This window comes from Polypterus senegalus, chromosome 5 (genome assembly GCF_016835505.1).
Source record: "Polypterus senegalus isolate Bchr_013 chromosome 5, ASM1683550v1, whole genome shotgun sequence".
Classification (NCBI taxonomy): domain Eukaryota; kingdom Metazoa; phylum Chordata; class Cladistia; order Polypteriformes; family Polypteridae; genus Polypterus; species Polypterus senegalus.
The window spans coordinates 189,503,298-189,518,490 of NC_053158.1; the positions used below are offsets into that span (position 1 = coordinate 189,503,298).

The following is a 15,193-nucleotide window of genomic DNA, read 5'->3' on the forward strand; positions in this document are numbered from 1 at the left end:
AAAAGAAGCAAACAATGCTGGTGCTGACACTAAAAACAAAATGGCGCCTCTGGAAGATGTACTACAAAATTAGCTTCTTCCAAATAGACAGATAGATAGATAGATAGATAGATAGATAGATAGATAGATAGATAGATAGATAGATAGATAGATAGATAGATAGATAGATAGATAGATACTTTACTAATCCCAAAGGGACATTCACATACTCCAACAGCAGCATACTGATGATATCCAAAAAAGAAATGTCCTAAAATCATTAAATATTTCAGACCATAAAATTCATCGAACCCTTTAAGACCACCCAAAACACTACCTACATTATTTTTAGTGACCTAAGGTTATAAACACAATAAATAAATTAATAAAAATCAAAGTCCAGATCATCATGACACAAATGGGTTTGATATAGCTACAGCACCATTGCACCATGACATTACTTTACTTTAAAAAAATTTGAAACACTTTTTTATTTAAAGTAATTTATTGTTTTAAACGAATCCTTATTCATTTTAACAGAAAATTGAAAATACAATAAAATAATTTAAAGTTCTCCGCAGATGTTAAAGAGGATTTCTTACCACTGGTTGCATTTCTGCTGGATTGTGTCCCCCGGGTTGTATCTTTTTCGACGGTGAGAACAGGGGCACTCCTCCTTCTTAATGCAGGACCCTCTGTCCTGGTAGGTTCCAGGTGGGCATTCACAGCCACTCACGCAGTCATCCCGACAGTGGCCTGCTTCAGGGGTCCGTACGGCTGCACAGCTTGGAGGGCACGATGAGAGACAGTCAGAATACACCTGGCCCTTGTTACAGTGGTGCTCTGCAAACACAGAAAAAGTCATTGCATTGATGATAAGTTCATTTGTTGTAACCAAATCCTGCAAAATTATTTAAAAAATTTTTTGAGAATGCTAGTGGAAGAGTTGACAGAAGGAAAGTGTACAGTATAATTTACTTTGTGTGGAGGATGGCCGGCTGTTTATCCCGGCCAATACCCCCAAGCCATCAGGTGGAGCCCTCCTTGCAGCATGGAGGTTCCCAGAAGACCAGCAGGGCATCATGGGCAATGGAGTTTTTATGCACCGCCCTGCTGGATGCCATGGGGCCACGAGAGGGAGCTGCTGGGAGGACCGAAGAGTTCTTTGTGCCCTATGACCCAGAAGTTCATCATAGAAAGAGCGATGGGCTTCCGGGGTGAGAAAAACATTGTTTACCCTGACCCGGAAGGAATAAGGACTTGTGGACTGTTGGATTGGGAGCACTTCCGGGTCGGGAGATATAAAAGGACTGCGGGAGCTCCCAGACGGCGAGCTGAGTTGGGAGGCAGGGTGGCTAAGCGTCTGGGAGAGTGGAGGATTATTATTGGTTTATTGTATTATTATTGGAGTATTTTGAGAGTGCTTTGTGCACATTATTGTTATAATAAATATCACTATTGGACTTTTACCTGGTGTCTAACGTGGTGGCTGAGGGTGCAAAGGTGCGAACAAGCACCTAATCTGTCACATTTGACTTTCAAAAAGCCTTTGATACGGGCCCACACTGAAGATTAATTCTAAGACTAGAAGCTGTAGGCATCAGTGGTACTCTTCAAAACTGGATCTCAAGCTGGTTAGCCACAGGACATAAAAAAACAGATAAGAGGAGAATGAGGTCATCAGTGAGGTCCCTCAGGGGTCTGTCCTTGGACTGTTACTCTTTCTGATTTATATTAATGACAGAGATTCCAGTATTTTTGGTAAATTTGTGAAACTGGAGCAATGGCAAACACTGAGGGGGCAATAAAAATAATTCAAAAAGACCTGGATGATCTTCAGAACTGGGCAAACACTTGGAAAATGCAGTTTAACCTAGAAAAGTGCTAAACGTGGGCAAAAGGAACATCAGCTATAGATACAAGATGGGAGACACTGAGCTCCAGGAAGCCAACTGGGGTTTATGTTGGTGCAGCATTTTCATCATTGAAGCAATTAAAATGGCAGATAACAAAACGGTTGAATATAAATCGAGGTACGCCAATCTACTAGTAAGAGCACATCTGGAGTACTGTGCAGTGTTGCGGTCACCACGTTACAAGAAAGACGTGAAGGAGGTGATCAAGCAAGTCCAGTCCAGGACTTATGGACATGTCCTTCTCTGGTAGTCTCACCTGTTTAGTCACGAGCAGAGGAGACTATGTAGAGACCTAATCCCGGTCTTCAAAATTCTCAAGGGCATTGATAAAATAGACCCATAGAAAATGATTTGACTAAATGGCAAATTATGCGCATGAGAATACCAGGAAAAATTAAGGGAAACTGTCTGAAGCCAAGAAGCTCTTCTTTATTCAAAGAGTTGTGAGAATCTGGAACAAAACTACTGAGACATGAAATTGAATCAGAAACCTTAATAAACTTAATAAAGGATCTGGAGGAGAAATCGCATTGAACTGAATATTAAAACTTCCAGCATCCCTGAATTGGATAAAGCAGGTCTGAAAATGATACATTACGTTATATCATATCATGCTTCTATTTCGTGTAATGATATTTGAATGGGGGCAGCACGGTGGCACAGTGGGTAGCGCTGCTGCCTTGCAGTCAGGAAACCCGGGCCCTCCCTGCGTGGAGTTTGCATGTTCTCCCCGTGTCTGCGTGGGTTTCCTCTGGTTGTTGTGGTTTCCTCCCACAGTCCAAAGATATGCAGGTGAGGTGCATTGGCGATCCTAAATTGTCCCTGGTGTGTGTGTGTGTGTGTGTGCACACCCTGCGGTGGGCTGGCGCCCTGCCCGGGGTTTGTTTCCTCCCTTGCACCCTGTGTTGGCTGGGATTGGCTCCAGCATACCCCCGTGACCTTGTAGTTAGGATATAGTGGGTTGGATAATGGATGGATGGATGGATATTTGAATGGTGGAAATTTGTGTATATTGAATGCATGTTTCTGATTTAATCTGATTAAATGGGAATATTAGCATAAATTGCCTTAATGACGATGCCAATCGAGGTACTGGCTGACCGCGCTGCATACATGTGCAGAGGCGTCAGGCTCCTCAATGATGCCATGGAGGGCACACATCCTTGTACCGCTGAATAAAAGGAGCCTGCACAAGACAGAAATTAGGGATGAAAACAAGGAAAAAAGAAGGCGAATGGAAGGTTAAAAAGATGGGAGACAGAAGCAGGCAGGAAGACAGGAGAGTGCAGGTGCAAGAGGAAATGAGCGAGCGAGCAGAAGCAGGCAGCTGTGGGGACAGCCCATCAGGACAGCATGTGGCTGACGAGCAGGGTTGCTGAAGTGAGTCACTCTGGCTTAGTGGGTGAGGATGCTGGAGTCCAGTGATGAAAGGTGCAACTCACCACATAAGTCTGGGAAGGCGACAGGAGTTGGCAAGGCTTGGAGAGGGAGCCCTTTTGGAGCCATGGACAGTAGGGACCCGAGCCTGGGTTCAGATTGGGAGCCCTGCTGTGAGCCATGGGACAGCAAGGGCCCAGACCCATGAAAGGTGGTCGGCAGCAAATGTTGCTTTGCCGTCTCTCCAGGTTGCGAGACCCATGCTGTGCAAGCCGTGTGAGATGTCCATTTTAAAGGGAAGCACAGGGGACTTGCTTTTAAAGGATTGACTCCTGTCTGGGGTTTTAACCTAGTTTTAAAGGATTACATATTGAAATTGTTTTTAATCTCCACTAAACACCTCATTTTATTAGATTATTTATTTATGGTAGACTTTTGGAACACCGTTTGTTATTGGAGTTTAAATAAAAGCACTTTATGCACCTACCCCTTGCTGTGCATGTCTTCATTTGCCTGGCTTATCTCTTAGTTAGGTTATCAGCAGTGGCGGGTTCAAGAGGCTCCAGACAGGGGCCAGTAGTGTGGAGCTGACCCACACTATCTCAAACATTACGTTTAAATTTATAACCATTTTGTAAAAGTGCAGAACATTTTGTTAGAAGAACAGATGCATCAATCGGTGATCCCATTCATCTTCAATCTCCTAATCTTTATGGACATTAAGTAGGCCCTGATGTTGAGGTGGGCTGCCAAGTATAGTAAGCAACCTCACAGGAATATGGGAAGAGATAAGTGGAGATTCACAACAACATTCTTTGTGTTTATGGAACATTCTGATTTTTTTTATTAATATTATGTTTATTTATTTTTCTACTGTGTATTGTTAAGTACAGATGCCTTCATGTTAACTATCCACCCTGATTACTTAAAATGGAGGCCAAAGAGGCAGGGCCACCTGATGATGCAGCTGGAGGGCGGGCCCTGCTGCAGAAAAAGGAGAAGCTTCAGATGTGACAGATGGGGCAGCCAGCAACAGAAACGTAAGCCAAAACTTTCATTGGATAAGCCAGTATCTGTTTATCACATTTAAAAAAATGAAAGTCAGTCGATGCTGACAAACCCACTAAGTAAGTCCTTTCCAGATTACCATGCAATGCTCTTGTCCTTACCGCAGAAGTCTGCATTTCTCCAGCTGATAAAGATGTGCTTTTGGGCGCATTCCCTTGCGTAGCCAGCAAAGGTGTCACAGATGACATTTTCTTTCCCGGGGCTCATTTCACTGCAGTACAGGTACAAGCAGGCATCCAGATAACCCATGGGGTCCACCTGTGAGTAGCAGAGCAGCCAGAGACCAGAACAGAAAGGACAACATCACTTGAGTATCTCCTTACATACAGTAGACCTGTTCACATCTACAAACGCACCCTTGGCTACCTTGGAGTGGCACTGACTGAAAGGAGCCTCCAGCAGTCTGTTGCACATGGCCTCCGCTTTCTGCCGCAGGGTGCGCTGTCCTGAAATCTCACAGGTGTGCCCCACCTCTGCTGCGTCACTGCAGACCTACGGATAGCAAGAAGGTACCTGTCAGATTTCTAATCCCAAAGTTATTGATTAGATTTATCATTTTTGCAAACTGCATTCATATGTCACAAAAATGAACTACGTTTCAGAGCCCAATAGACCCAACGCACAAAGCCTAATAAAAAAATGCAGTCGGCTTTGCGCCCTAGAAACCAAATTACACAAACTGTTCTCTAACATTTCAATAATTATTTACCACTCTGATGCCAATCTTTCTGATCATACAAGTCTTTACGATAGAAACTGATGAGAAGAATTCATAGTTAATTGTAGAATTACGGTATTTGAGGGTTCCTCTAGAGCGCCTCATCCTCTTGCACGACTTGGTTCAAAAACTAATCAGCACATCGTTATCTCATAACAGGCTGAAGTTTTGAGTTTGATGTTTTTCTGTCCAGCCGTTTTAGCTCGAGACCGTCCTCAAGAAACTGTGACACACAGATGCACACCCGGCATCGAGGTTTTTGGTATCAGGGGCCCCTAAAACATTGACATCTGTTGAAAACCAGAGATCAAATTTTGGGTCGATTCTAAAGCATGGTGGGGGCAAGGTAGAAATAGAAGTTTTCTTTTAATACAATTCTTTAAATGAGAGGGAGGTCAGTGGAATGGTGAGGATGCAAGGAGTAGAGTTGGCGAAGGTGGATGAGGTTCAATACTTGGGATCAACAGTACAGAGTAATAGGGATTGTGGAAGAGAGGTGAAAAAGAGAGTGCAGGCAGGGTGGAGTGGGTGGAGAAGAGTGTCAGGAGTGATTTGTGACAGACGGATATCAGCGAGATTGAAAGGGAAGGTCTACAGGACGGTAGTGAGACCAGCTATGTTATATGGGTTGAAGACGGTGGCACTGACCAGAAAGCAGGAGACAGAGCTGGAGGTGGCAGAGTTAAAGATGCTAAGATTTGCATTGGGTGTGATGAGGATGGGCAGGATTAGAAATGAGGGCATTAAAGAGTCAGCTCAAGTTGGACGGATGGGAGACAAAGTCAGAGAGGCGAGATTTGGACATGTGCAGAGGACAGATGCTGAGTATATTGGGAGAAGGCTGCTAAGGATAGAGCTGCCAGGGAAAAGAAAAAGGAAGGTCTAAGAGTAGATTTATGGATGTGGTGAGGGAGGACATGCAGGTGATGGGGATGACAGAGCAAGACGGAGAGGACAGAAAGATATGGAAGAAGATGATCTGCTTTAGTCTTCAGAATTCAAAGTGGTCACCCTGAGGAAGTCCGGAGCTTAAGTGATTCTCTCATTCCTACTCTGTAGTTGCCCTTGAGCAAAGCCCCTTAACCTGAAAATTGCTCCAGGAGCCGACCTAACTCTGACCTCCAAAGGTCAGGTGAAAAGACAATGTCACCTTGGGGGTTATTAAAGTATGAAGGGGAGTTCATTTATAAACAGGAATTTTCATGCTCTGTTCTTATAAAGAGTGCAAGGTAGACGTGACTCATTGGACAAACCCATCCATGTCTGAACTTGTCGTTAGTTGTGCTAGATGCTCTCCTCCCTTCCTGTTAGTTGTAATCAACATGTTGGAGCAGGAGGTACACAGTAGTCCTACACAGCAAATTATTATTACATTTTTGACAAATAAAGGAGTCATTCCATCTCAGATTTATTCAAGACTTCAAAATCTGTTTGAGGATGAGTGTCTCTCTCAGTCTAGAGTGTATGAACGGTGCAAATCATTCAGAGAAGGACTATCATCTCTTTGGTCCACTTAAGGAATTTCTAGGAGGGAAGAATTGCAAGTCGAATGACGAGGTTATTGATGCTCCAAAAAGAATTGGTCAACATGCACTCAAAAGACATGTACTCTTCCAGGATTCAGAAGCTTCCAGAGCGTTGGAACAAGGGTATTGAAGTGGCTGGATCCTCCAAAGAAAAATATTATGTAAATCATTTCATTGTATTCATGGTGTCTGGGCTTTCCCTTAAAGATAGAGTGAGAAGCTCAGTCATCCAGGAGTAGAGCCACTGCTCCGCCGCACCGAGAGGAGTCAGATGACCTGGCTCAGGCATCTGATCAGGATGCCTCCTGGACGCCTCCCAAGCGAGGTGTTTCGGGCACATCCAACCGGAAGGAGGCCCCGGGGAAGACCCAGGATATGCTGGAGGGACTATGTTTCCCGGCTGGCCTGGGAACGCCTCGGGATTCCCCCAGAAGAGCTAGAAGAAGTGGCAGGGGAGAGGGAAGTCTGGGCATCTCTGCTCAAGCTGCTGCCCCCGGGACCCGACCTCGAATAAGCGGAAGAGGATGGATGGTTTCATTGTATTCAATAATTAAAGGGTAGCTGATAAATTCCTGTTTATTTTTGAATGCCCCTCATATACCATATCAAATAAAATAAATAAAATCAATCTCCTTTTGAAACTACTTAAAAAGGTGTAGCCAAAGGTTTGGCAAGTGCCACTGTGATCCGTGACGTTTTATTCCATAGACCTTATTTTATTTAAACGGGTAACTCAGGTCATAAATGAATAAATACAGCTGGACTGCCACGTTCTGTAAGCAACCTGATAAGGAGATGAGAAGAGACAGGTGGAGATTCACAATAACATTATATGTTTAGAGCATATTATGATTTTTATTAATATTACTAGGGTTGCTTTGACCCCTGCTCGCTTTGCTCTCCCACATTGGGGCACGCTACGCTCCAGCCACTTTGCGCCTCTGCCGCTCGGGTTGTGAAGGGGTGGGTGGGCTGAACACACGCTAAGGAGATGCGGACAGATCAGCTGCTGGCTTGTAGCTGCTGCTGCCGAGCTGCGTGTTCCACTTCTCGTGCTGCGCGTTAATCATTAAAAAGCCTGTACAGCAGCTGTCCTTTTGTTTCACTGCCTTGTCCCGTGGGACGTCAAAGTGTCTTCCGAGAAGATCACGTATCGACCCAAGATTTTTTTTTAATAATAGAGATATGCTTATTTATTTTTCTAGTCTGTATTATGTTAACCTCTGATGCCTTCATTTCAACTACCCACGCTAAAGAGGCAGAGCCAACTGAGGATGCAGCTGTACAAAAAGGAGAAGCTACATGACAGATATGACAGCCAGCAATGACAAAAAGGTCAACTACAGTATTTCAAAAACCAAATATTTGCTCTCATACCTTAACCCATTACACAAACATACCTGGGCAATGGCGCATACTTTGTCTAGTTTGTTATTAAATACAAATGCAGATAAACAGTTGACAGTAGGAGATTGACTTTACCTCTGGTTGTTCACCAGGAACACGCCATGAGTTTCCAAAACTTGCTGCATATTTCACGATAGTGCCAGCAACAGTGGTGAAGTCATCTTTAAATCAAAACAAAAGAAGAAATGTTCAAACTTTCTGACACAGCAAATCCACCAATTCATCGCCACTCTGTTACCTCACTGCAGTAAGACCACTCTTGGTGTTTGTGATGAGTGAAGTTCGTGGGGTGGCACATGTTAAATACATGATCAGGAGTCCTGGAGTGTTGCAGGGTCCAAGCTGGTGCAGGTGAACTTGTGGATGTGGATGCACCGCTCCAAGGTGGATTGGGATGCTTAGCTGATTGTGCATTCATGTGCAAATGAAGAAGGATTGGTCAGATCATCGGGTGGAAGTAAAAATATTAAATAGTAAATAGTAATCGATCTCGAGATTTTGATGAATCTTGGCGTTTTAGACCTGACGTTAGAAATTATGTCTGTGCGTGTGTAAACACGATAATTCGAAAATATTTTGACCACGGTCAATGACATTGTGTACACCTGCTTTATATCAAAAATAAGGAATCCTATCAACTTTTGGAAGTGGCACTTTAACTAAATACTTTCTCGAATTTTCAAGTAAACTATAAATATACAGTGGTGTGAAAAACTATTTGCCCCCTTCCTGATTTCTTATTCTTTTGCATGTTTGTCACACAAAATGTTTCATCTAACACATTTAACCATTCGTCAAATATAACACAAGTAAACACAAAATGCAGTTTTTAAATGATGGTTTTTATTATTTAGGGAGAAAAAATCCAAACCTACATGGCCCTGTGTGAAAAAGTAATTGCCCCTTGTTAAAAATAACCTAACTGTGGTGTATCACACCTGAGTTCAATTTCCGTAGCCACCCCCAGGCCTGATTACTGCCACACCTGTTTCAATCAAGAAATCACTTAAATAGGAGCTGCCTGACACAGAGAAGTAGACCAAAAGCACCTCAAAAGCTAGACATCATGCCAAGATCCAAAGAAATTCAGAAACAAATGAGAACAGAAGTAATTGAGATCTATCAGTCTGGTAAAGGTTATAAAGCCATTTCTAAAGCTTTGGGACTCCAGCGAACCACAGTGAGAGCCATTATCCAGAAATGGCAAAAACATGGAACAGTGGTGAACCTTCCCAGGAGTGGCCGGCCGACCAAAATTACCCCAAGAGCGCAGAGACGACTCATCCGAGAGGTCACAAAAGACCCCAGGACAACGTCTAAAGAACTGCAGGCCTCACTTGCCTCAATTAAGGTCAGTGTTCACGACTCCACCTTAAGAAAGAGACTGGGCAAAAACGGCCTGCATGGCAGATTTCCAAGACGCAAACCACTGTTAAGCAAAAAGAACATTAGGGATCGTCTCAATTTTGCTAAGAAACATCTCAATGATTGCCAAGACTTTTGGGAAAATACCTTGTGGACTGATGAGACAAAAGTTGAACTTTTTGAAAGGCAAATGTCCCGTTACATCTGGCGTAAAAGGAACACAGCATTTCTGAAAAAGAACATCATACCAACAGTAAAATATGGTGGTGGTAGTGTGATGGTCTGGGGTTGTTTTGCTGCTTCAGGACCTGGAAGGCTTGCTGTGATAGATGGAACCATGAATTCTACTGTCTACCAAAAATCCTGAAGGAGAATGTCCGCCATCTGTTCGTCAACTCAAGCTGAAGCGATCTTGGGTGCTGCAACAGGACAATGACCCAAAACACACCAGCAAATCCACCTCTGAATGGCTGAAGAAAAACAAAATGAAGACTTTGGAGTGGCCTAGTCAAAGTCCTGACCTGAATCCAATTGAGATGCTATGGCATGACCTTAAAAAGGCGGTTCATGCTAGAAAACCCTCAAATAAAGCTGAATTACACCAATTCTGCAAAGATGAGTGGGCCAAAATTCCTCCAGAGCGCCGTAAAAGACTCATTGCAAGTTATCGCAAACGCTTGATTGCAGTTATTGCTGCTAAGGGTGGCCCAACAAGTTATTAGGTTCAGGGGGCAATTACTTTTTCACACAGGGCCATGTAGGTTTGGATTTTTTCTTCTCCCTAAATAATAAAACCATCATTTAAAAACTGCATTTTGTGTTTACTTGTGTTATATTTGACTAATGGTTAAATGTGTTTGATGATCAGAAACATTTTGTGTGACAAACATGCAAAAGAATAAGAAATCAGGAAGGGGGCAAATAGTTTTTCACACCACTGTAACTATGAGTAAACTATAAATTCGAGTAAATTACAGATAGATGATTCAAATTCTGAATAGAAGAAAGCAAACAGATATGAAATTTGAGAAAAATTACTCAATCGGAAGTAGTATTTTATTTAAACAACCATACGATTTGTTTGCATCATGGAAATATAAATGAACTGTATTCAATATTCTTTCAATAACAATTATAAATTTTATTTTAATTTAAACATCATCATTTTAACAATAACATGTAAACATTGAACATGCTATGTAAATATAAAGATATAATGGGAACAATAAGTTGCTACGTCTCCATCGTGTTCCTGGTAATACATTTAATTTTATGATTTTTTTTTTATTTCCTCCATCATTATCATAATTAATGTAGCTAAATGCAGTTTTACCTATAGCAATTTATTGCAACAAATATTATATAATACTAACACTTTTTCTATGTTTTTAGATGACTATAACTCTTATTATGTAAAGCACTTTGAGCTACTGTTTTTATGAAAATGTGCTATATAAATAAATATTGTTGTTGTGTTGTTGTTGTTTTTACTTTGCACGTAATCAAGGTAATGCATAAGTGTGAAAATATCATTTTAATATAAAGTTTGATTATAAATAGAGATAAATGATTGTGTATCGATACTATCAATTAGTTATGATGAGAAACAAAGAGATGATATTTGAGAAATATTACGCAACTGGAAGTGGTTCTGAGGACCTTTTTCCTTTATCTCAGTATACGAGAAAGTCGAGGAGAGCGCACTCCTGACTTTTTTTTTCATCAATAAGCACATTTTCCACAATTGTATGCTTAAATTATCGAACACACAGCATTGAAGTACCAGTTCTTGTGACAGATCTACAAACAGCGCACCTAAAATAAACCGACGTCCCTGATGCAGCAGAAATGGTGGTGTGTAATGCTGGAGCACCTCAGGGAACTGTCCTGTGTACCTTCCTGTTCACCCCTCTACACAACAGACTTCCAGCACAATACCAGATCTTGCCACCTGCAGAAAGTTTCAGATGACTTGTCCATTGTAGGCTGCATTAATAATGGAGACGAGTCAGAGTACAGGAAAGTTGTGGAGGGCTTTGTCTTGAGGTTCAGGGACAACAACCAGAATGTTTCGTCTTTAACCCTACAGTAAGTGGCGTTTCTTCGAGGTGCTAGTTGAACTCTCATCAGCTTTGCGCTTAGACGTGGGACAAAGAAACAACAGTGGAAGTGACAAATAAATAACAACACAGACCACTGAAATAGTGCAATTTTGTTTGAAACTCTTTTAAATCGTAATCGGTAATTGATTTGGTTTAATTAATTTATATAAATGTGAGCGATGTCACGCAGAGTCTGGCATCCAAGTTGGAGTCAAACTGGCATTCTTACCCGGCCGGAAGACAAATGTGACAGAAGGGCAAGAGAAGACCATGTATTTGGGTCATTGTCTCCACACACATTAGATGGCAGCCCACCTAGGTTGTGGTACCTCTACAGCTACCCTCAGGGCATAATGGGAGCTGTAGTTGTGCAGGTCAGTTCTGTGGGTGCCACCAGGGGTTGCTAAAGGTATTAGTGAGCCCTACTGTGTGGGGCTAGAAGTACAGGAAATACTCCTGAGCCACAGTCTCGGGATGCCAGACATGCTACCTTGTTTTATATAAAAGGAGCAGCCTGCTTCAGTATGGCGAGCCAGAGTCAAGAGGCGGAAGACTGAAGGAACAACGGAGAGACAAAAGGATTGCTGCGTGGCTGAATTGTGTGATTTGAAGCCTTTGTACACTGTGGAAAAAAATGAAAACCTTTGAAATACACTAAAACTTGTGTCCATGCCACTGTCTTGGGTGTTTGGGGTGCTGCGACGCCCCCTGGTGATCTTATTGTATCATTTTGTTTGAAAGTCGGGTCTTTTTGTGAGCGACTGAGTAAAATTTGTAAGCGACTATGAATGATCACTCAGACCCTAACCAGCTGAGGATAAATATCAAGGCTATTCCTCTGAGGTCAAACAGTAAGTGGAGTCCTCTGTAACTAGTTGGGGGCAACAATGGGCCCCCAACCACAGACACAATGTCACCCAACACAACTCTGGGTTCAAATTAAGATTTTTTTTTAATTTTCACCAGCCTTTTCAAATGAACACACACACACACACACACACACAATGTTCATCTACTCCTTCCACCTTCCAATTCTAACTGCCTTGCAACTTATTTTAACTGGTCCTGGCAATACTTCCAGTGTCACTGCAGTGGTCATCCAGGTCATACAGAAACCAGGGCAGTCACCCACCCCACCCCCAAACAGTGCCCTCTTGTGGTACCCAAAGACCCCAACAGGTCTGCTCTTCTACACTCCAAGTCCCACATAACTCTACAGGAGCGCTAACTGGGACCAGCCTGGAGGAACACTGCCACCTATCATGTGGCGGAATGAACTGCCTCTGGCATCCATGTTTGCCCAGTCCATCCATTAAATGTTTAACCTGACTGGGATAAAGATCGCTAACCTTAACCTGGCTGAGTAAGGGGGTCACTCTCCATCCCAGTTGGGATACCTTGGCACCTCCACCTCATACTCTTACCTCGAATGTCATCATTGTAAATGCCACAGAGTCCTCTGGTTCTGCCCCTCTGGTCTGCTGTGACTGTCACATAAATGGTGGTGTCTCCGCTGTATTTCACCCTGATGCCCATCCCGGTGTCGACGAATATGAAATCTCCAAGCCAGCGAATGCTGATTCCTATCCAATGAAAGATGGAGACATGAGAACATGAAAGAAAGAGTTGATTTTCTAAGATCATTTCATCTTCATCATGCCATTGCTAGAAAATGAGTGCTGGGCACAACATCACCATTTAAAGAGGCCTTATGATCTCACTCGAATATCTACTGACTAATGTCTTAAGAGAAAGAAAATTAATATGACAGAAGTAGAGACAATACGAGGAGTTATTTCAGGGCAGTTTATATTGCCGAGAGGGTGCAAAAGAGATACCCAGTTAATCAAATTCAGGATCATGGGCATCGAAATCAGTCTCAGCAGCACGGGACACAACTGTAGACAGGGTGCCAGTCCATCACAGTACCCACTTGTATTGGGGAAATTTAGAGCACCCCATTAAACCAACAGGTACAACTTTATGGATGCCACTCAGGACACAAAGAGAACGTGCAAACTCCATAGGGGCAACCACCAGGTACAAGACTCAAACCCAGAAGACTGGATATGTGAGGCAGCAGCACCAACCACTGAACCAGCTTCTTCCAGGGAAGCTTCATGTCTAACAAACAACAAAGGGAACAGAGTAACAAATAACAGCTTACCGTTTTGTAAACGCGGCTGCCTCTCTTGAACTGCTACTCCATTAACTGAGACATTTCTGCCTTGCATGGTGATCAGCTCCAGGCCAAACATCATCTTCAGAGCCTATTGACAAAATATCAGATGCTCACCTTCTGGAGAATATTGTGTTTTTCAGATATGGATAATAGGGCTAAAAAATTATACAACAGACCGATTGTGTTTAATTGTGATGCTCATAGCTTCCATAAAGGTGCCAGAGCAGTTCTTCAGAGCGATGCTTTAGGGGAACCATTTTGGCTCCCAAAAGACCCATCCACATGAAGGTTCCAGAAAGAACTCTGATTTCTTTAGATAACAGGCATCACATCGACTAGATAATCATGAATAGGTGGAAACAGACGTGTGGAATAGCAATGGTTAGGTCAGGCTGACGGGCATGCACTGGTATAGCGCATTGCTGAACCCACCACACGACGAGATAGCTCAAGATCCTGGTTGGCGGTTTCTGTGGAGACCACCAGGGGCAGCTGTTGGAAGCTGATGGCACAAGGACTGTTTTGGGCCCTGTCTGACCTAGAAGTACTTCCAAGGGGGTGAGTAAATAATAATAATAAGTTGCATTTATAGAGCGCCTTTCACAAACCCAAGGTCGCTTTACATACAGAGGGAAAAAATAAATCACACAGACAACAAAAGTTCATCGAAGATGAAAGTTTTGAGTTGAGATTTAAAGGTGGAGAAAGAGGAGCAATCTCCGAGAAACTGAGGAAGAGAGTTTCAGAGTTGAGGGGCCATAACACTGAAGGACCTGCCTCCCAGGGTGGAGAGTCTGGTACGTGAGACATTAAGGAGATTACTGCTCGAGGACCTGAGAGAGTGACAAGGAGTGTATGGAGCTAGGACAGGGGTGTCCAAACTATGACCCATGGGCCAACTACGGTCCGTCCATTTTTAATTGGCATCAAATTCTAAGAACATAATCAAATATGGCCCACACACAAAACTTGTTTTTAACTTTATCGTACTTCTTAGGTTTAACACAAGACGGAGCTACTGTCTTGATCAAGGCAGCGTCTTCACAAACAAGTGCAACCAAAGAACAATTCTGCTACAGGTCAAGTCAAGTCAAGTTGAGGAGCCTGCACTGGTATAGTATGTTGCCACACTCACTACACGACGAAACAACTCGGGATCACGGTTGTCAACCCCCCAGGCAGACACGCGGTCCAATCCCACCCTCCGAAAATGACCCTCTATCTGCTGCAGCCAGTTGTTACGTCGGCGACCCCTTGGCCTGGTCCAGCCACTCGAGTCCCCAACAATGAGGATCTTACGAGCCGGATCACCCTCTGGGAAACGCGACACATGGCCGTAGTGCCATAACTGACGATCCCTTGCAATGCAGGTGCGTGCTTCATTTGGGACTCCATGAGCAACCGCTCATACGAAGTCAAACCAATGGTACTCAAGGATCTTCCGGAGAGACACAGTACCAAAGGAGTCCAGTCTTCATCTCAGGTCACTGGATAGCATCCAGTCCTTGCACCCATATAGCAAGACAGGAAGCACCAGGACTCTAAAGACTTGG

At 43.2% G+C, this 15,193-nt stretch overlaps 1 protein-coding gene across 1 annotated transcript in view; it reads right to left on the minus strand.

Moving 5' to 3' along the window:
- The window catches only part of scospondin (subcommissural organ spondin), a 417,078-nt gene that overhangs the window by 388,705 nt on the left and 13,180 nt on the right, over positions 1-15,193 (minus strand). The window contains exons 6-11 of the mRNA XM_039754138.1: positions 13,626-13,728; positions 12,883-13,041; positions 8,067-8,152; positions 4,707-4,832; positions 4,442-4,598; positions 582-822 (exon numbers count right to left, since the gene is read on the minus strand). Coding sequence (XP_039610072.1) covers positions 582-822; positions 4,442-4,598; positions 4,707-4,832; positions 8,067-8,152; positions 12,883-13,041; positions 13,626-13,728 — 872 coding nt within the window. The remainder of the gene's footprint in view (positions 1-581; positions 823-4,441; positions 4,599-4,706; positions 4,833-8,066; positions 8,153-12,882; positions 13,042-13,625; positions 13,729-15,193) is intronic.